Below are 21,636 nucleotides of genomic sequence, written 5' to 3'. Positions count from 1 at the left end.
CTATAACAAATCCTCACAATTAAGGAGTTGAAACAATGAAATTTCACAAATTTCTGCTTGAAAAGTAAATTAATGACTAATTCATTTTCTTCCATTCAGTTTATCAATTAGTCAACTATTTTTTCCTGCTCTAATTTCACATGCAGCCGCCTCATTGACCATTTTGTTGTCAACATATTGAAAAAAAATCAATGCATCAATTCGCCGAGTTGCATCTAGCGAGTAATCTGTATGTTAAAATTCTCCCAAGCCAACAAACAAACAACCTGCCAGTCAACATCTAAGAAGGTCACAACTAGGTTGTTTATTTTGTGATAACTGATACAGGATAAATGTTATACATTCTATTTTAACACTGATATTTTGCTTTTATTTTCAATGTCAGTATGCAAAAAAAAGACAATACAAAGTAAACATTTAGTATCATGAATATGATACATAATTTGACTGCTTCATCCATATTAAACCAATTAAATTTAAGGACTCCTTGTTGCCCTGGTGATATCTTGTTTAGCTACAACACAAAAAAGGGAAAAAAATACAAAAAAACAAAATGCAAACATCAAGAGTTGGCGGACAGCAAACACTGTAAAGAACCACGTGATCTTAAGATGTATCAATCAACTCGTGTAGATGCATATATAAAAATACAGGATCCATCCCTGTTGTATATATGCACATACAGTAATAATGCAATTACTAGAGTTGTAGAGCCTGTACTGGGCATACAAACAGACAAAATGAAGAGAGCAGAATACACATACATACACACGTTTTTACCATTATCTCTCCATATAAACACACATAAACCAACCAACCAACAAACAGAAGGCTCTCTGGCTTTAGAAGCTAAAAACTACACTTGACTTTAAAAATAAAAAAGAAAAAGAAACAGACATTCACATTTCTGAAACAAATTCCATGATCTCATAACTTCTCACCTGATCAACCATCTCTGTCCATCAGTCTTATCAATGTTTAGTGCCACCAGAGAAGCTAGAATGATGATGAGGATGATGATGATGCTCCATTTGTGCCTTCGTGTCCAACTCGTGCCATCAGTCGGGGCCGAGTTCACTCTCATTGATTACTTCACTGTCTGTGTTGGTCCTTTTTCTCCACATCATCCCTCAGTGTGCACTGACTCACTGTTCACTGAGTCTGCACTGCCAGTTTCTTCATCTGTGAGTGAACATGTTGTGGAGGAAGGTGGAGAAGTGGGACTGCAGCTGTTTATGTCTGTGTTTAGTGTATGAATGTCCTGTACGTCCATGCATTTACCTGTGTGTGTTTGTGTGCGCTGTGTGTCCATCTGTATGCGGGCCTCTACGGTGAGGCCGGGGCTTTGCTACCGCTGTAATGAACCTGGTATCTGTTCACCGTTTGCCCCTTCACCTCGGTCGACAGGCAGGTCGTCTTGCAGGGGATCATGTCCTCCTCGTCCTCGCCCATTAGCCAGTTCTGCACCGAGCGTTCGGCCGAGGACGTGACGTGATTGCCCAGCCAGCCCTGGTGCCACTTGTCAAAGCGTTCGTGCTGGCTCGCTGCCACTCTGTGCTGCGACTGCGGAGGGAGAGAAAAACTGTCAGAGCTTCGTCCAGACAAGATGAAAGTGGAGTGACAGACAACACTCAAAAAACACTTTTACAAAATTTCATTTTAGACATTTATGATACATTTATCTACTACTTAAGTCACATATTATTCTATTTTTGTGTGTTTTGTAAGACACAAACACCAAAAAACTTAATCCACACGAGTAAAGGTTTGTTTTCACAAGAGATATAAAGAATTTCAAAAATGTGACTTCAATTTTTCACCTTTAAAAAAGCAACATGTAAGACCCTAGCTTTCAAAAAATGAGTGCTGCAGTCCAAATCATGAGTCATAGATGGTTTATTAAATAGACTGACACCCTGTTTAATCTACCGTCTATGGTTGAAGTGAGTTGTTTTCCCCTGCCCGCTCCTCACCACACTAAAAGCTCAGACAGATTACAGGGACACTGAACCTGCATTACATTACAATTTGACAATAACAACTGACAGTGAGTCCTGCACTGTCAGTTGATCAGCAGTTTATAACAGTCAGCTGTCTGTCAACGTAAAGCTAAGCCAGTTATCCTGAAAATAAAAACCCACTGCTTTGAAAATACACACTCTTGAGTTCAGTGACTGCCTGTCTTATTGCCTGCCAGGCTCCATTTACATATTGCTAAATTTAACAATTATAAATATAAACTCTGAAGAGATTATTAACGATTTCTTACAACTCATGAACAGCCATTTATTTGTCAGGGCAAACAAAAACAGATGGTCCACACGGTAATGGAAATTTTAAAAGCAGAACATGCTGGATTAATTTTGGTATAAAAGACATAGGTATCATGTTATATACAAGTACCTTAATAAGTGAAATAAAACTTCTACAATGAGTTTTTAACAGATTCTAAATTTAATACTATTACCTCATCAGAGACAAAATTGGCTTTTTCTGTATAGTTATTCTTATTGTTTGCCACTGGGTAGGATTCTACTTGAAATCAGATGCGTTTACATTTTCCCGGGCAAAGTTACAGTGAGTAGTATGTTATTTAAAAATAAGATTTGACTTTCTGGTTATTACAGTGGACTCACTACTGCTTTTGTCCACCGCAGCCTCCAAAATCAACAAAATATATAAAGTACCTTGTAGTGGCTTTATAGATGTTAAAAAAAAAACAATCAAGAAAATGCCTTAGATCCTAGAGGGTTTTAACAAGCAGAAAAGGCAAGATGTGATTATCCTGGCACAAACAGTCACCCAGCTTCTCCACATCACATCTCAGGCTTACAACATGCCACAACAGGACACTAATGACCTACCTTTCTGGCCTTGACCAGAGCTCCTCTGCGGTACATGTAGTCCTCAGAGTTCATGACAAACACCATCTTGTGAGTGTTTAGTTTAAACCGACAGTCCAGACTCCCAGCATTCTCCACACCCAGCTGGCGGTGCCACTCTCTCCTGCAGCGCATCGCCTCAACCTGTCGCACCTGCCAACGACGGAAACGACGCAGGTTCCTAGAAAAAGAGACGCATTTAACATTTTATTAGAGCTCAACATGTTGTCTGGATTACAATAATTTGTCTGACATATTGAGAACAACTGAATGACTTAATGTTTGAACAGACAATTTACTTTTCCAGGCTCTTAGTCAAATTCCTAAATTTTACCAGAATTTTTTCCTGGCTTAAAATGATACCAAGGTGGAGAACCGAGCCTCAACATTTTTAAAATGGGACATTAATTTAAAATGTTGCCATGTTCTGGACCACATTTGCTGACTCTACCTGTGGGTGACACTGTGTCTTAGTAAACTACTGTGTAAGTAAATGATAATGAGCCTACCAGTAAATAATACAAAGATTCATTTTAACAGACCTCTTCTTCCATTGTGCAAATGCCATCAGTAACATATTCTGACAGTCTCCACAAAAACTATTTAACACTAGTTAAGTACCATCCAGCGCACACCTTAAAGACATGGGTTCATGAACTTCTGCACACTGTCAGCACAAAGTTCACTGAAAACGCAACATTTTAATTATCAAAATGTTGCATTTTCATTGAACTTTAAAATAAATCAAAGCTTTGTTATGTTGTTGATGTACTGGATGCTCTACACTAAAGGTGTTTCAAAAACAAGTGGAAAACCAGTAAGGCCAAAAACAATTTGTTGTAAGCACATCACAAGCAGATCACAGGCTGATCTCACTATGTTATTTATACAAGACTGGTGGCTATAAGATGCACAGCCTAAACCGCTAATAAAAAAAAACTATATTCAGAAATATCAATAACTGTTATACCTGGGCAGAAATACAGGTTTGAAGAAGTAGCCCTCTGCTTGAGAACACAGACTGGACTCTGTTCCTACAAACTGCTCCATGTAGCTCGAGAGGCACTGAGGGAGAAGACAGAAAAGAAATTAATAACTGATCAATTAAGCTTATTAAATGTTTATCTATATGATAATATTCATTTCAAAGTGTCTGTGTGAAACAAACATTTCAATTGTTTGTAAATGCATGTTTACCTGGACATCTAATGGGTCATCGGCCTGGGCCTCCTCAGTGTCCAGCAGCTCGATGGTCATCGTCACATGACCCTTGTTTTGGATAAACATCACCTGATGACACAGAGTACAAATAAACAGTCAGTAAACAACTCAAATCACTCAGGGGTTAAAATTCATATAAAAGAGATTCAAGTTGCTGACACTGACTGTACTATAAATAGTAAACGGAGATTCCAGGTCTGAAAAGTGAAGCTGATGTTTAAGTGCCTTAAACCTGCATTCTTTCTAATGGCCAGCAGAGGGCGACTCCACTAGCTGCAAAAAGAAGTCTGATAATATGTACTCTTGCGGCAAAATGACCCTATTCTTACTTGACTTATGACCTTAGCAAACAGTTTCCCAATGAGTTTCTGGTCTCAATCGCAAGTTTCAAGTCTTGTCCTATACACCATGATGCTCATTTTGTAAATGATGGTCCCTTTAGAGTGAAACGGGGTATTCTTTAGTGCTGGGCTACACTGTGATTGACAGGTTGTTCTCAGAGTCTGTCAAGCGCAACACACAGGGCTTGCAAACCTCAGATCAAACTGTCAAAATAGGCAGCGTTAATCAAAGATGGATCAAAGTTCTGTTGTGGCATCGCCCAAGTCGCAGTGAATCACCCACTGGCTCCATGCTCTTGTACTGTGCATGCTCCAGTTGCAAAAAATCAAGATGGCGACCCCCCTAATGCCAAACTTGAGGCTTCAAAACAGTTGTCCACAAACCAGTGAGTGACTTCATGGTGGATTTAGACTTGGCTGTTGAGAGTAATGGCAGCTGATCCAATTATAAGTGAATTTAAAGCCTTAGTCATAAGAAAGAAGATCAAACTGTAACTAAGAACATCTGTAGCATTGAAGATACTCTGATAAATTAAGAAAACAAGTTCTTCTTTTACAACATAAAACATAATACCATATTATAAATAAAGACAAGCGATGCATTTTGCTTTTCTGGATAAACATAGGGTTGCAATAAAGGTTTACTATCTTCTACAATTACTGAATAAGTGTAAATAGCATGTTTCCACTGAACTGAAAACAAGTGTTTCATAAATATGTAATCCGGTACTACATTCAGCAGGACACTGTGCTCACCTTGAAGCAGTTCTCCTCTGCCATGACCCTCTCTGCTTTCCACTGGTAGCTCGTCTCCCAAGCTGCTCTAACACACTGTGAGGACAGGTTTCCTCCTGCTGCCCCCCTCTTCCTCTCAGCAAGGTAAAGATCAACCACCTGCAGACACACCTCGTCGCTCACAAGGTGCTGCAGCTGAGGTCAAAGAAAGAGCAGATCAGAATGAGACAATGTTACATATTGTTCATGTCCTCATTGTCTGATACATCTCCCCAGTGTAATGGTAAACCCTGCTTACCTGCCGAATGATGTTGTGGATGACCTTGTCGATGGTGAAGCCAATGTAGGCGTGGATGGTGAACATCTCTCTCAGGGTGTCTTCATACTGTGTGGAATCCAGGTTGCCGTCCAGCAGGCTGCGCACCATGTCCAGGAAGGCTGGATAGTATTCCTCCAACTCCACCTCACCTGTGGAAGCAAAGCGAAGTCACATCTGGTACAACAGCATGCCATTACAATTTAATTAAGTCATCTGTGTGGTGGCGACTGTCACTGTGGATCTATTGTGACAGGAAGGCCGGAGCAGGACTTAGATCTAGATCCCATCTATGCCCCTAGCATGGATAAATAATTCAAATGCAGTTTTCAACAAAAAGTAGCAGGGTGGTCAGTGTGAACATAATTAATTCAAACTGTTGCCTGATGTGTGTTTGTCCCGCTCTGTGGAGGAACTTCGACAATTTGTTAATGAAAAGGTGCAGTAGCTGATTCTAGAGAAAGACTTAATTGTTGAGTCTCATTTCCAAATTCTGGGAATGAGACTCAACAATTAACTATCTTACTGAACTGTGATTGGCCAAGTCTCAGTCACTGGCTAGATTTTTTGAAAGCCTGAAAACGGAGCCAAGAGGAGGAGATGTCTAGTATTCTCTCAGACCACTTGAATTACATTATGCTTAAAGGTTATCATGGGACTTTTGCCCCATGATGCCAAAAATAAACTGCCTACCCCAGCTTTAATAAAAAAACCCAAAAAACAATCAGCAACTACTTTAGAAAAATGAATCAAGCAATGATACAAGTATTAGAGGAAATACCAAATAATGATGGTTCAAGGTCCTGAGAATTTCAACCTGCAGTACAGAACTTTTGTCTCTTCTTTTTGGCAATGAGAGTAATTACACAAACAATACTTATGACGTATGCCTACAGGTGAACTTGCCCCAAACAGAGCTCACTTCAAATCTTCCTGTGTAAACAGGATCAGAGAGAGAGAAAAAACAAGTCCTCAGATGAGGTACTTATCTATGCCAGAAATGGAGTATATTTTCCACCAAAGTACAGTATTTACAGTGATAGCTTTCTTTTTTTGACTGTGATTTTCCTCTGAACAATGAGCTGCCTTTTTTTTTTTTTAAATCAGGGACATTGTTCTGAACATTGCTGCACTAAGTTTTTTCCGCCATAGTCGTACTTGCAGTTGCTGTAGCCTACTCTCACTATGGCTGTCCCCAGCTTCAGCTCTGGCAAACCAATCACTGCTCGTTGATGCATTAAAAAACCCTGTCAATACTGGTGCACTAGCATGGGAATGTCGTCGCGGACACCTGATTTAAAAACTCTGGTATCTCTGAAATACAGAGATTTACCTGCAGTGATATGCTTCATCAGCAGTGTGTGAAATCATTTGGTAAGCGCTTGAATGTAACGGATGTTCATTTACATGTTGAAAGTTGCATAATTCTGTTTTAAAATAAATAGGCTAGGACATTTAATGATCTCAACCTGTCCTCACTAACATTATGATGGCATTTTCACCTTTTTATGACCAAACAATTAACGGAGTAGTTGAGAAAATAATCCACAGATTAAACAATAATGAGAATAATCATTAGTTGCAGCCCTGCTGTGTGGCTCAGTGTTATAAAATAGCCTAATTGACTGTAGAAAGTGGGTTTACCTGGAGCTCAGTGGGTTATCATTAACAAATGATCCAAAATGGATCAGGCTTTTTGCAGCACACAAATCCATTTTTAAAAATCCCTTGAATGGCCTTGATACTAATCTTCCAAATCACCTTAAGACACCAAAAACACATACTGTGCTACAACACACAAAATTCCAGCTCTACTAAGACACAAAATCAAACAATACTATACTAGGCTTGCCAGTATATCTGTTATATGAGAGACCATAACACTATATGTTAGTATCTTTAATTAGGCCTTCAACACCACGCTGTTTCAAATGCTGTCCAAGCAAAGAAGAGAATAGCATCAGTCTTTCAACAGATCTGAAATATTTTTCAAACAAACCTCTCCTTTCATTATGCACTGTGACTGACTGAACACTGAATTTTTGGCATAATTTAGGTCAACTGACATCAGAAACAGTTTGACTTAAATTAACTTTGTGATTCGGAGCTTATTAATTAAAGCTAATTAACTCATCTCCCTGATGAGGTAATATGAATAATACAGCTCTTGATCATAGTTCAAGGATCTAAAAACAAAACACAACCTCCTACACTGAGACTATTTGTCCCTGTTGAGTCAGAGATGACAGCTGGTTGAACCAGCTCATACTATACAATACTTTTGAATCAGCCCATTTTAGGATTTGCAGATCTGACCAGTGGCTAAACTTACTAGGCTGCTTGAGGCGGAGTTCCATGGCGAGGTCACATGCTTTTTCTCTCCTTCCCTCCGCCATCAGGAGCCTCTCCCTGCTCTGCTCAGCTCGGTGCTCCAGCAGCTGACGTTCTGCCTGTCGGTAAACACGCAGCAGCCGTGAACACAAGGTCTGGTGCAGTCGCAAGAAGAAATACCAGTTGTTGTTGACGAAGAAAAGGTTGTAGACGCCGTCCAGATCCTTCTGGTGCTCCGCTTCAGGGTCGCGCAGGTCCACCTTCTCTCCAGCTGCACCTGAACCTGTCTCCATAGGTGTGGATCCAGGAGTGGATGAAGCTGTCCCTGCAGGCTGGCTAGTGCTACTAGAGGTGGTGGAGGCCTCCGTGTCTGCAGGCTGGGATGGACTGCAGCGTCTCCGCCTGGACTCCCCATTGAGCTGCTGCTGCGGTTGGGACTGGGCCTGGGACTGTGACTGGGCAGGCTGGGGTTGAGACTGACTACCTGTGGGTGCTGCTGCAGCTCCTGATCCATTATTAGCATTGCCATTTCCTCCACCTGCTGCTGCTGTCCCACCTCCTCCTCCACTTCCTCTTTCTCCACCCTCCTCAGGCTCAGCCTCCTCATCTGTCCATTCTTCAGTATCACTGAGCTCGCCGCGGCGGGAGAAGAACAGGTCGGGGACAAAGTGCTGGATGATGCGCTTGATGTGGTCCTTGTCGTCTTTGTGAATGGTGGGCTGGCGTTTGACGTGATAGATGATGAGCGAGGCGGCGTCCTCCAAAATCTGTTTGTCCTCGTACGTAAACACCATGTGAGGCTCGCTGGTGGAGGCCGAACCAGAGCCGTTACGGCTCTGCTGGCCAACTCCACCCTCCTCTGTGCTCTGCTCCTGACGCTAAGAGACACAGAAAAACAGAGCTTAATGCACACAACTGAAAAATACAGTGACAAATCATTAACAGGTTCCTTTGATCTCAGGGAAATTAATCTTTCCATTAAAAAAATCAAAGGAAAAAACAATCACTTCTTCTCCTGCTACAGCTAGGATGTGTCATATAATATTGTACAGACTGTACAGCATCATATTGTATTAATGATACTGGCATGATTCTTAATGAGATTTAAGAAGATAAGATAAGATAATTTTTAAATCTTATCTTCTTAATACTGCAATAATGGCAATATTCTGACTTGATGTAATGATGTCATACAGTTACGCAGAGCAGCAACAAGCTTGGCTAAAAGTGAAAGTAACCCATGGTGGAGAAAGAAGTTGGTTCCAGAAAAGGGAGCAACTTCTGTAGTGTGGAAGTGGTTTGGTTACAAACAACTCAGGAAGAACTTAAGATCAGATGTAAAAGAAACCACGGTAATGTGTAAGAAGCGCAAGATAACTGGAACAGCGAAACGTATTTTATCATCTCAAGCCAAAGCACCTGGAAGAGTACGAGGAGAAACACAAGCTCCACAAGGACAGCCCAACATTTATTGTGAGTTTTAAACCAGAAACTTTTCAGTATTCTGTCATGCTGTCAAACACTACTGTTATAGCAGAAATACCCTGAAATATTTTTTAGGGCCATTTAACATACCCCTGCACTCACAGCTACAAATTTTTCCTCTAAAATCAGAACAACACAGTCAGTCAGTCAAAAGAAAACCAACATATAAGTCAATTATAAAACAATATCAACTAAAGGTCAATTTACTGCCTTGGTTGTTCTGGAGCTTTTGACCACGTCACACAATCCTCATCAGCAGACTGAGTACACCTACGTACTGTAAATATTCAACCTTTGTATGGTTACAATTGATTCTTGTGGTGAGTCTTAAGTTGAGGGCGTTATTTCCACTTGTGTATACGGGATCTCATCTCACACAATGAACACATCAATGTCAACCAGAATAAGAAGGTTTCTTTTAAACTTCTCATTTGTTTTTGTTTGTATAAGTTTGAATGCATTTTTATTCCAATTTAAAACATGGTGTTAAGGTGGTCATTAACATTTAACACTCAATTTTATTATGCCTCATTGTGTCTAAGCTCCCACATGGCTTTACAAACTAGCACAAAAATTCTACAGAAATATACTTTGACACTCCACACCTAACTACTTTTTCATATTATGAAAGCTCTGCTGTTGGGATGCAGATAGGAAGTTTTTACCTCATCATAGACACTCTCAATCTCATTGAGAAGACTCTTCGACCGCAGGGCCTTCATGTCATTCTGTTTGAAGTTGACTCCTTGGTGGTCCAGAGACTTCAGGTAAGCCTTCTCATACTGCTCCCTCCAGATCTTATTGAAACCCTGCTGGGCCTCTCTCCACTCCTCCTCCTTGGCTTTCAACCTGTGAAAGAAGACACCTTAAATCCAATTTCCACCCACTTTTCCTCTATGAATCAATAAAAGTATTTGTAATTGCAAAATGTAGACACTTGACAAAACAAATCACGTATATAAATATGTTACTGTAACATGTCTGTCAGTGAAGCTGCTTGACAGCTTGATTGTAAGGATCTGTGGAAGGGAAAATGTCAGTTTTTCAATCATTCATTCTTTTTATGTGGCAGTCACTCATGTGCAAAACGCACATTTTCAAGTAACGACATACAGCACACTAAATACACAAACATTGCTTTTAAAAACACAGCCGTTACTGGTCTGGTTCACCTTTGTTGGCAGGATGTACAAAGATCACTGCTTACTGATACAAGGATTGTACTCATACTGTCAGCAATGCAACATATTTATCATACTGTCAGGAATGTTAATTAAATGGCCGGTCTAACTGCAAGCAACAACCTTCTTTTCATATTCACAATGTTGATGTACAACAGAATCTGAGAATCCTGTTAATATATCTAACTGACCATAATAACAGTGCATTCACATAAGATCTTAAACTCGAGAATTCAGCCATGGAATTTTTCCATTGAGTGTTTTTCTGGTGAAGAAATTTGAAATAAAAAGACAGTCCTGACCTCTTGAGCACCACAGGCACAGCGGTAGCAGGACTCCTCTTCAGTCCCTCAATGATCTCAGGGGCTTTGTCACCATAGATACGATACACAGCACGGCGCTGGATGACCTCAGAGGTGCCGCCCAGGCAGTCGTCTAATCTGAATCGGTCCTGATCCTCAGGTGAAAGACGGGAGAGCTTCTTCTGGACACTCTCAAGCACCCTGATGGTGGCCAAGTTTGTCTCCAGAACCACATCCAACTATAAGTAGAGAGTTACAAACATAGAGCTTTTATTGGACAGCTTTTAACTACAGTATAGTGCCAAGTGCACTATGTATTAAAGCTTATAAGACAAAAACATATACTGAGTAAATTGTGATGCAGAAACCTCCTGGCTCTACAAGGAGTGTGGACGAAATTGTTCTTTGGATGTACGTACCTCAAATCTTTCATCCTCGCAGCGATGCAGCTGTTCCTCGTAAGGAGTCTTCTTTGAGCTGACAAAGGTGGAGTCCTCTGACCAAGAGGGGAATGACACCCAGGTGTCGTTCAACACCTACACGGACACAAAATTAAAAAGAGTTAATATCATAATAATCATCAATGAGAAAACCCACATGACACACTGGTCTATCTTTTACTTATCTTTATCTTTTTTATTAATGCTCAAAAAACACAGCAATACGCAAGCAAAAACAAGGAGGATTGCTAGCAAGTAAACGATGTAAACAAAGCATGTCTCAAACTAAGAAAAATCTGCTTCGTAAATATTTTTTGAGGAAGACTCCATTCGACAGATCTCACAATGCATAAGTGATGCACTGATCTAGTGACAGCTCTTTAGGAAAACAGAGGTGGGTGTACCTCCTTGCATAGGGCAGTGCGTCCGCTGCATTTAGGCTGCTGGTAAGTCTTGGGCAGTGCTCTGTAGCTGGACCCCAGGCGCTTGCAGGAGGCATAATCCACCTCCCTGCCCCCTCCCCCCTCCATGTAGCGATCCGACAGCCCTGACACTGCATGAGAGAGCTCTTTGTCCCCCAGAAATGACTTGAACTGTGTGTACAGTTCGGGAAACTTCCTGTAAGGAGATGGATGAAATCAGGAACGACAGATAAATCAGGAGGAAAACAGGTAACTAAAAAAAACAAAAAACAAAAAGTGTGTCCCATCAGAATAATCCTACCTATGAGAATGTAATGTGAATAAAAATCTGCCTTATGTTCAATTTCACAATAGGCATATCAAAACCATTTGCAAATACCTTTACAAAGTTTTCAATGATCCCTAAAGCCTTTTATAAATGTCAACATTTTTAACAGTTCTTGCCCTTTCCTGCAGTAATACCAGAGTGTCTCTTCTACAAGACCAGATATTACAGTCTACACATCCTGTCAGCTCCCTGCAGCTACTGTGTCCATATCCCAGTTTTCATCCAGCCATTTCACACATTTGTTCAGTTCAATTATCTTTCTGTCCACTCACCCCAGGAAAGGAGTGACTAGCTGTAGCAGCTCTGCTCCCGAAACTACTTCCTGGTTAAACAAGGCAATGCAGCGCAGAAAGTTTTCATACACTTCCTGGCTTTTAAACAGGCGACGAACCTGAATGATGTGAGGGGTAGAAAGAAAATTACATCATCAAATTGCCATAAAAAAAAAAAAAAAAAAACATAAAGACAGTGATAGAGAAAAAGAGGACAAAAGATAACAAGGTACAGAGGCAGTGGGTCAAATAAACAGCATGAACCAAGAAAGAAGGAAATCCAACCAATCCATGGAAAAGAATTCCTTACCTTATCAAAGAAGGAAAATTCTCTTAAGACTCCATGTTTGCCAACTGAAGCAAAAGACTGATCTTTGGTACAGGAATACTTCATTTTTTTCTTAAATAAAAAGAAAGAAAAATCTATGTTTAATGATCTGTATCTTTAAAAACTAATAATTAAGTTATTGTAGTTGGAGCTTTTGATTTGGTTGCTTTGAGGATGATACAAAGAGTTGTTTCATAGATCAAGGACATGTATACATATAATGGCGCATTGCCTGAGGCAGTTACTCTAAATAGAGAATTTACCTTGAGCAGTGGGGACATGTGCTGCAGTAGGATGGGCCGGGGCCTCTTTTTGTTCTGTTTGGTTATCGTGTCCTCTTCCTCCGGCCTTTTCAGCGTCTCTTTACCCCCTGTCAGTGAGCTCCCTGTGAACTACGGGAGAGGAAACACAGAGGAAAGTGTCACACAGGGTAAAAAAAGAGTGAAAAATGCCCATTATGCCCAAGTTGACATACTTAGAGAGCTTGTATAGTGCAACCAATAGGCCAGAAGCCATTCATCTTTTATCTACTTTCATAGACTAAAAAACAAAAAACAAAATCACATCTGAGAAGCAACAGTGACTTTTTGGCATTTTTGCTTGTAAAGATTTAAAATTCCTTTGGTCGATTAAGACAGTTGCCAAATGTTATTGTTGAATGACTTATTAGTTAATCTACTAAATCGTATCAGCTTTACTTTGGACTTGCACTTGCACAACTGTATTCAAAGACTGATAAGAAAAAATTAACTGGAAATAAAAACTGTCAATTAGCAATTCAGTTGTGATGTATTTACATCTATGCTGAAAGACAGAAATGACAAAAATGTTGCTTTTTGCGTCAAAACAGATCAATAATGTTTCTGTTTTGAAATAGCAGCATCATTTATCTCTGTCTGCTGCTGATTTACTGACCAGTGATCTCTTGGCATCAGGTAAGAATTGTCCAAACTCAGCCAGCAGGTCTTCTTGCCCCTTGAAAAGACTGGCAACTTTAGAGAACACCTCATCTTCAGTCATCCCACTGCTGCCTCGGCTGCCTCGACTCTCCTTCACCTCCAACTGCTCCTTCTGAGGGGCGGTAGAGGAGACAATGGTGATCAGACATGAGAAATCAAACTTGTAAAAAAGCAGAGAAATTATGGCCTGGCTACACATGGCCAATAGTCTTTATGTAGGAGACAAACACTGCCGCTGTCCTCCAAGGAACAGACTGCTGTGGAAATTTGATACGGGACAATAGCACTTCAACTATGACCTTTACTTATTTGTTTGCTTTAAAACACCATAAAGCTGTTTAGAAAGGACTCTCATTCTCACTAGAATACAAATGCTGTGAGACTCTGCTTTGCTAAAACCCAACAAAAACAGTCAAAATCTTTGAGGCATAACAGGAAAACTAAAACTCAGTAACTGAAAAACCTTATACTGCCTATATTATATCATAATATTCAACTAAAAAGCTATTTAAATAACCACACTGTATCTCTACAGTACCTGATACGTGTGAAGAATCTCTAGGAAGGCTCTGTAGATCTCTGGGTGGTCCAAGAAACGGTTTTTGATCTTGTTTACATAGCTGATGGCACTGTCAAATTCTACGGGGCTTGTCTCTGAGGCAGGTGGGGATACAGAGGAGGTGGTTGCTTGATTCTGGCTCTCTCTGCTTGTCAGGGGGAGAGAAAGCCTGCTGGGAGGCTCTGGAGGTCCTGCTGGGGTTGAGGAGGATGGGGGCTCTGATGAGGCCACCTTGACTTCAGTGGTCTGGGCCGGTCCAGCTTCAATTTGGCTGGCAGAGGCACTACCTGAGGTCATGGTCACTGCAGAGGTGGTGAGGCTCTTCCCCTGCTGGCCTGGGGATACCTGGGCAGATGAAAGATAGGAGGAAGAATTTGCACTGGATGGTTAGGGGTGCATTAAAGTAATTAAGTAATTAAATTACTTAATAACTTAAAATTACGCAAGCCCAGATGGTGGCAAAAATCTGGTGGTAAGCAATGTTAGTTTTAAAATCAATTAACCCTAGTAAGTGGATGTGTCTGAAATCACTCCCTCGTTCATAGGCTATAATGAGCAATAAAGTGTAAATCCATCATGGCAATGCATCATCGCTAACAGAAGTCCTACATCAGAAATGTTGGCATATGTCCTAAAACTCTACAACAACAGTCAATCAAATTCTTTGAGGTGAAACAGCATAGAAATTAAGAAAAACTACAAGTCTCAGTAAACCAAAAAACCCTTATGAATGTATTGTTTCTGCATAAAATTTGGCAGGTTGCATTGTGGGATTGTTAGCATAAAATAGTGTGCTTTGATGGACAACTTTTTTCATTCCATTGTATGATTTTTCAAAACATGCATTCAGTTATTCAGCTGTCAAAACAGTTTCAATGCAAATCTCATAATGACACTCATAATGTCTGTATGTGTGTATGACACACACCTCCCCTGACCTCAGGTTGCCCAATTATATCCCTTACTCAAGCTGTCCACTTCCCAAACAAGAAAATCTCCCACAGACGAAAACATCATTCGCATTTGGAGCTAATACATTAAAAGCAAAGAATTTATTTTCAGAGAGGAGCGTTTTTGGCAGTGAAGGTACATTAAAATCCTCTATTTAGTCTGGCATGTTGGTCAGCGTAAGAGTAACTGAAGAATGTTATTTTCTGTGACTATTTTTTACATCTTCAAGAGCACCTGAAAATCCCGTGGATGTGAAACTGATGAACCTGAAACTGGTGTCTGCATTCTTTATGATTTGTTTTCTGTCAACCAAAACTGAAAACACTGATTAGTCTATGAATAAAAAACATCAAATGTTAACTGAATTGAAACTGAATCTAACCTGAAGCAAATCATGTCAGATCAGTTCTGAATCAGTGCAATGCAATTCTACAAACTTGTAGAACAGGTTCTGTATCTTTATTTTATATATCAAATTGTTATAGACAATGTAAATTAATATGAAATTGTTTAAAATAATCTATATGTGTGTATATACATATATACATAAAATATAGACTACTGTTCAACATTACATACACCCAGTAGCCAGTATATTGGGCACACATAGCTAAAACTAATGCAGTCTAATGGAGCTGCAATGGTTGATCAATTGTTAAATTAATGGCCAACTATTTTGATAATTGATTAATCAGTTTGAGTAATAAAACAAAAGGTCTAAATTCTCTGATTCCACCTTCTTAAATAAATAGTTTCTGAATTCTTTAGACGGAATATCTCTGGATTGTGGACAAAACAAGACATTTGAGGACATCAGTGATCATCATTTTTCACAATTTTCTGACATTTTATAGGCCAAACAATTACCCTAATCGATTGATCAAGAAAATAGACAGATTAACTGGCCATCAAAATACTCACTAGTTGCAGCCCCACAGTTTACAGTCCTGCAATAAATCCTTAATAAAGTCTCCTAACCCTGTTTCGTTTTTGGTGTAATGGTTTTAAATGTGCTGCACGTGGTTATTAGTTTTAGCGAGGTGTACCTAATAAACTAGCAACTGGGAGTATGTGCACAATTCTGTATTGCATATTTGGGATCTTAAAAAAGTTTTAAGCTTTAAAAGTTTAAATGTTTCTCCAAACAAAGGAAAGGTGAGTCTTTGGTGATTACAAAAAACAAGAAGAAAGAATAAATCATCTCATGCCCTGATTATTTCTGTGAATTCTATTAAAAACGTATCAATTAACAAATCCTCTAACCTCAGAGCGATGTTTTGAGACAGAGCATCCATCTGAAGCCTGTTTTCTCTTAAGAATTTAAAACTTCTGTCAGCTTAAACGTACAGTACCTTCAAGCACATTGCCCAACTCCTGAAATTTTCACAGGTGTGAAGATAAATAAAGCACTAGTTTTGAGACTTTATCAGCTACAGCGGTGAGAAGAGGGGTCTCACCTGTGTGGAGAACGGAGATTGGAGGAAAGCCACCCCATTTTTGGGGACCTCTATCCGATACCCTGGTGGTAGGAAGGCGTTGAAGCCCAAGACTAGGTCTGGGTGTCCATGGAAGAGTTGTGACACGCGGTTTATCACCCCCGGTGTGTCGATGCTATTCAGGAGAACAGGCAGAAATTAGTGGTGAGGATGACAGAGGCAAATAAAGATGAACTTCTTCTCTTATATGCTGCATGAAAGCAACCAACTTCTATTCAAAAGGAGAACACAAACAGTGGCGTAATTAGAGTGGAATCTGCAATTTCTTACTTATTGATAAAATGTGTGTTTGATCCCCGGGTATTTATTTCTTGCAACGTAATCAAAGTCCACACACAAGCGCCACCATTCAGTATCTCAAGAGTCTCATTAAAAATGTATTACTGAAACTAAGAAACTTCTTGCATAAATACCTCTGTGACTTGAACTCCTTCATGATGTCGAGAAACTTGTTGTATATGCCAGGATCGTTTGCAAAACGGATTTTGACTTGGTCCAGATATGACAAGGCATCTTCAACCTGAAGCACAGAGAAACAACAAAAATCATCAATGCAGCACAAAACAATCAGTCTTATCTGTGGAGAAATATTTAGGCAAACATTCTGTTGTACTGTTGATGAAGAATGATCTTACAGAGATGTAAACTCAGCTATCAACAAAGCTTGAAATTGTTTAAAAGGGACAGTTTACCCTATTTTTCCTCTCACCTGTAGTGCTATTTATCATCTAGATAGTTTTGGTGTGACCAACTGAATTTTGGAGATCATGGCTAAAGAGGTCTGCCTTCTCTCGAAAATAATGGAACTACAAGGCTCTCACCTTGTTCTGTTCAACACACCAAAAAATACGTTTTAAAAAACTCAAAAGCAGAAATCATAATTCCGTTACTCAAGCTAATCCAGATCTTACTGTGAGCAGCTTCATGCAGGAACTATTTTCTTTCGACTGAACTACTGCAGTCTACCGTTTTACCATGCAGAAGGAAGCATCCGTCCTCATGGATGAGAAGTTACAGCTCAGGTGAGGTGAACAACCATTAATGTTTACATGGCGTGCTGTCACGTGAAAGAGCCCCTTGTTCGTTGAGTAGATGCATGCTTTCCTCTGCAAGGTGATAACGTTGGTGGACAGTAGAAAGAAAACAGTTCCTACATCAAACTGCTTACAACAAGATCCATTAATTATTTTTGTTTTGTGTCACTGGGTCTTGATTTCTGGAAAGAGGCATTGCTGTTGATGCCGATGAAAAGTTTTTGTCTTTTTCCTTTTTTTTTTTTTTTAACACTGTGCTCTGCACCACACCAGGCTGCATTAGATAAAGCTGCTGTGGTGGGTTGTCACAAGACCAGAATTTGAAACTTCAATACAATACTAGCAAACGACACTCAATACCTCTTTCATATTTCTACAAAATATGGTCTTTTTTAAAATTAACAACCGGTACACAGGGCTGATGCAGAAAAAATGTCACTGAACACTGGTCTTGCTGCAAGCCAAATTTCAGGCAGGAAACTAAAGGCTAAACTGATCTGAGGTCTTGAATGAGCACTTAGATCTTTCTTTTTTTATAGCTTCAGTACTTTCAGTACTATGAAATGTTAGTGGTGTCTTGTTTTAAACCTGGTATTGAACAAGTATAGATACATTTTACAACCTTAAGTGCGCAGGTATCATTTGACTGGAGAAGTTTCAATACTACATGGCACTGGGTTATTTTAGTCGATACCTTAAAAAGTATGGAATACCGATACCCAGCCCTACTTCTAGTTTCATTATATTTGAGCAAAAGCAGAAATTTTTGTGGCAGATAAGGGTGTAACTCCTTGATTCCACTGGGCAGATCGCGCCTGTGATGGGATTCTGATCGGTGCTCCACACAGCCTCATGCCCCGCCAGCAGTGTCTCAGAAGCAGATGGTTTTGCCACCCGATTATGTTGACTTGCTCAAATTTTGTTGATTTGGTAATTTTTTCTTTGTTTTTGTGTTTCTATCATGGGTAAGACGGCTACATAGTAAAATACTTTCCTATTTGTCTGTTTTTATGACCCGGAGTCTGCACAGAGTTGTTTACTTTGTAAATTTACTGGATTTTCTACGTTGTATCTGTGTCTGACTTCCTGCCCACTCAATCTACTCTGTGTAGCTTGATGCAGCATCCATCAAAAATAGACTTGGTGCATATTCTCCAAGGGCTGGAGAGTCGCTTCTGGGACGAGCCGGCACGCGTCTGGTGGAATCGCAAGTGTTGTCTAGAACGGGAACGACCAGCTCAGGTGGCCCTGGCGCAGCTGTGCCCAGTGGAATCAAGCTGTAAGAAAATATCAATCCACTTGTATTGTGATACTATGTTTTGTTATGTTTTTAATACACTATCAACTCCCTGAAACAATGTATCATGATACATGCAAAGATTTGTGGCAAAGCTTCATTCTGTGTCATGCTTAAACCCCTAATCACTAGTTTGCAGTGTTGTTATCAATTTTCACTCTTCTGGTTGCATAAAAAAGTAAACCTCTAAAACAGATTTTATGCATATGGTGGAGTGCTCTTTATAATATGCCAGTTTTTCTAAAATTAAATCCTCACGATATCGCAATATATTGAATCATAACCCATGTACCGTGATACACACAGTATCAGGAGATTCAATAGGCCTACATCTAGTTCCATTATATTTGAGAGAAAGCAGGCATCTCTATGGCTGACATCTCCAAAACCTGGCAACTTACACCAAAACTATTTAAATGAATACATAGCACTACAGGTGCTAAAAACATGTATTTTTGATTTGAGGGTTAAGTGCGCCTTTAATAGGACAACGATTTATTTATAAATAGGTTAAATCCTACATTGCGTCTCATTAATAACTGTATTTTTAGCAAGTATTACAATCCAATTTCACTATCAAAACGACATATTTGTAATGCATTTCCTCTAGACTACATGTGGACATTTCTGGACTCGGAGTCATAAATAGGTAATGTTTGCTTTCTTCATTGTCAACTGGAGTGCTGTATCAACAAATGCACTAGTTAGCTGTACGAGCTGTACAAGTACCCGCTAAATAAATAAATAAATGAGCGAATACAAGACACACCAAACAGCTTTTGTTCACTGGACCTCGGCTGTCTTTATTAACACAACATCCAGGCTCGGTTAGGTTAGCATTGTCACAAACAGTCCTCATCTAAAGAGGGTTGTTCTAGCTAACGTTAGCCAACTGACGATAATAACTCCACGAACACTTACAACACCACCTACCCACATACACATTTATACAATACGTTTAGTCAGAGCTGGTCTCCAGCCAACGGTGCCGTGTTGGCACAAACAGCATGATAATATTCAAACACTGCGATAACAAAGAAATGTGGGTAATGAAGCTGCTAATCAAGTGAAATAGTTAGCCGTTGGTTGTTGGCTAGCCTGGCTGACGTCCTCCACTTTGTTCAGGGTGGCTGAAAAAAACGAACAAGGAGGAACTTCCCACAACCGAGGTTTGAGTTAACGTTTGCTCACAGGGTCTGTTATTGACACCGTAAATAACAAACTACCACCAACTCGACTGTCACTCACATACTCATTAATGAAACACAGCGTCCACATCTAACCTTAAATGTTCGGCTGTTTAACGATGAATTACTTTTAATAGGCCGGCGAGCTAACTGACGGTTAGCCAGCCGTTGCTTTCACTACTCTCGACGGTGAGAGAAAGAGAAAAGCCTCAAATCCAAATGCAGCCAACAAAATGGTTGTGACTCTGAGGACTTTTCCCTTGTCGTGTCCGTTGTCTCCTTACCTTCAGCTTCTGGAAGTGCTGCTGCTGCACTTGCTTTTGTGTTATAACGTAAGGCTTGTCTTGGATTTGGTTTATTTGCTTCGCCGTGCTGTGTGCCTGAATCTTCGCCATTATCCCGGCGACAGGAGGCTGGAGAGCCACTACCACACAACTAACTCGGTGTTACCTCCAGTTGTTGGCTAGCCGACAAACCTTCCTCTCGGTCGGGAAGCCAGCCTGCCTTGCCTGCCTGCCTGCCAGCAAGCAACCCTACTTTGCCTAGCTGGACAGTCTCTCTCTCTTTCTCGGCACACAGCGCAAAAGGACGGAAAATCCAGCAGAGTGGAGGGTGATGACAGACAAGCTGCTACTCGCCGCGACTTTGATTAAACATCACCGTCAAATTACACAAGCTCAGGCAAGAAGCATCGGGAAATAAGCGAAGGGACAATGGTTGCCGTTTATCGTATTTAAAATAACTATCGCCTGTCTCTTTAAATTCGGCGGCAGCGGTCTGTCTTGGCGTCCGGAAGCCAGAGTAGGAGTGAAAAATTGAAAAAAGAAAAGAAGAGTGAAAAATTGATCTGCGCATGCGCAACGATGGGAGGAGCTGAGTTCACAAGAATCAGATTGCTCCACTCCCCCTTCACTGCTACAAAGGAACAATGTTACTCCATGCAAAACGATAGCTACATAGTTCACACTGTACCCACAAGTACAAGATAAACGATAGACTGGGCACAGACTGAGACAGATCAATACTAGGCTTATTGATAGATATCTGCAGCTCAGTCAGTGGGCATGTGAGCAAAAAGCAGCACTGATTCAGCTACTTCAATACAGTGCAACAGCAAGAAGCAGTTTTCACCAACTTTATTACAGGGGTAGACACTACCGTTCTTAAACACTGTCCAACAAGCCCCTAAATTTAGTGGCCAGAATACATTTTTAGTGGCCCAAATACAAAGTTGTGTTAAAAACAATAGAGAAAATACAATTAAACACAGCCTTCCTTATTTGTTATGCTTATGCAGGGCTCAACCATAAGGATTGCCCAGTTGCTCAGGGCAAGTAAAATGCCACATCGGGCTAGTAAATCTGACTATTCACATGCCTGAGAGGTAAAAAACAAAAAATTAAACATTGTTTCACAGTAAGCCAATTCATCTCTGGGCAGAAGTAGGGGAGAATGTCATATTATTTTCACATCTATGACACAATGTGCATTTCCACTGATAAATTTACATCAAGAGTAAACACAGTAATTACTATATAGGGGCAAGTAAAAAATAACTTTGGACAAGTA

General features: G+C 40.2%; 1 protein-coding gene across 2 annotated transcripts; it reads right to left on the bottom strand.

The window, feature by feature from the left end:
- Positions 1-281: 281 nt before the first annotated feature.
- On the bottom strand, positions 282-20,876 carry sin3b (SIN3 transcription regulator family member B). Of its 2 annotated transcripts, XM_084723468.1 has the most exons (20): positions 20,352-20,876; positions 16,963-17,069; positions 16,511-16,664; positions 14,082-14,447; positions 13,500-13,655; positions 12,848-12,976; positions 12,567-12,656; positions 12,257-12,375; positions 11,639-11,852; positions 11,214-11,330; positions 10,795-11,033; positions 9,977-10,160; positions 7,828-8,704; positions 5,478-5,647; positions 5,201-5,374; positions 4,080-4,172; positions 3,853-3,947; positions 2,865-3,063; positions 1,282-1,563; positions 282-1,182 (listed from the first exon to the last, which is right to left on the bottom strand). In XM_084723468.1, exons 1-19 carry the CDS (start codon positions 20,460-20,462, stop codon positions 1,327-1,329), a joined length of 3,831 nt encoding a protein of 1,276 aa, XP_084579594.1. In that variant the 5' UTR covers positions 20,463-20,876; the 3' UTR covers positions 282-1,182; positions 1,282-1,326. The 2 variants fall into 2 exon arrangements, with proteins under 2 accessions (XP_084579594.1, XP_084579593.1); XM_084723467.1 differs by having other exon boundaries at positions 282-1,563.
- Positions 20,877-21,636: the final 760 nt, after the last annotated feature.

The sequence above is a fragment of the Lutjanus erythropterus genome, chromosome 7, assembly GCF_056507025.1.
Source record: "Lutjanus erythropterus isolate fLutEry1 chromosome 7, fLutEry1.hap2, whole genome shotgun sequence".
NCBI classification, from domain to species: domain Eukaryota; kingdom Metazoa; phylum Chordata; class Actinopteri; order Lutjaniformes; family Lutjanidae; genus Lutjanus; species Lutjanus erythropterus.
This window is presented reverse-complemented; position numbering and strand designations above follow the sequence as displayed.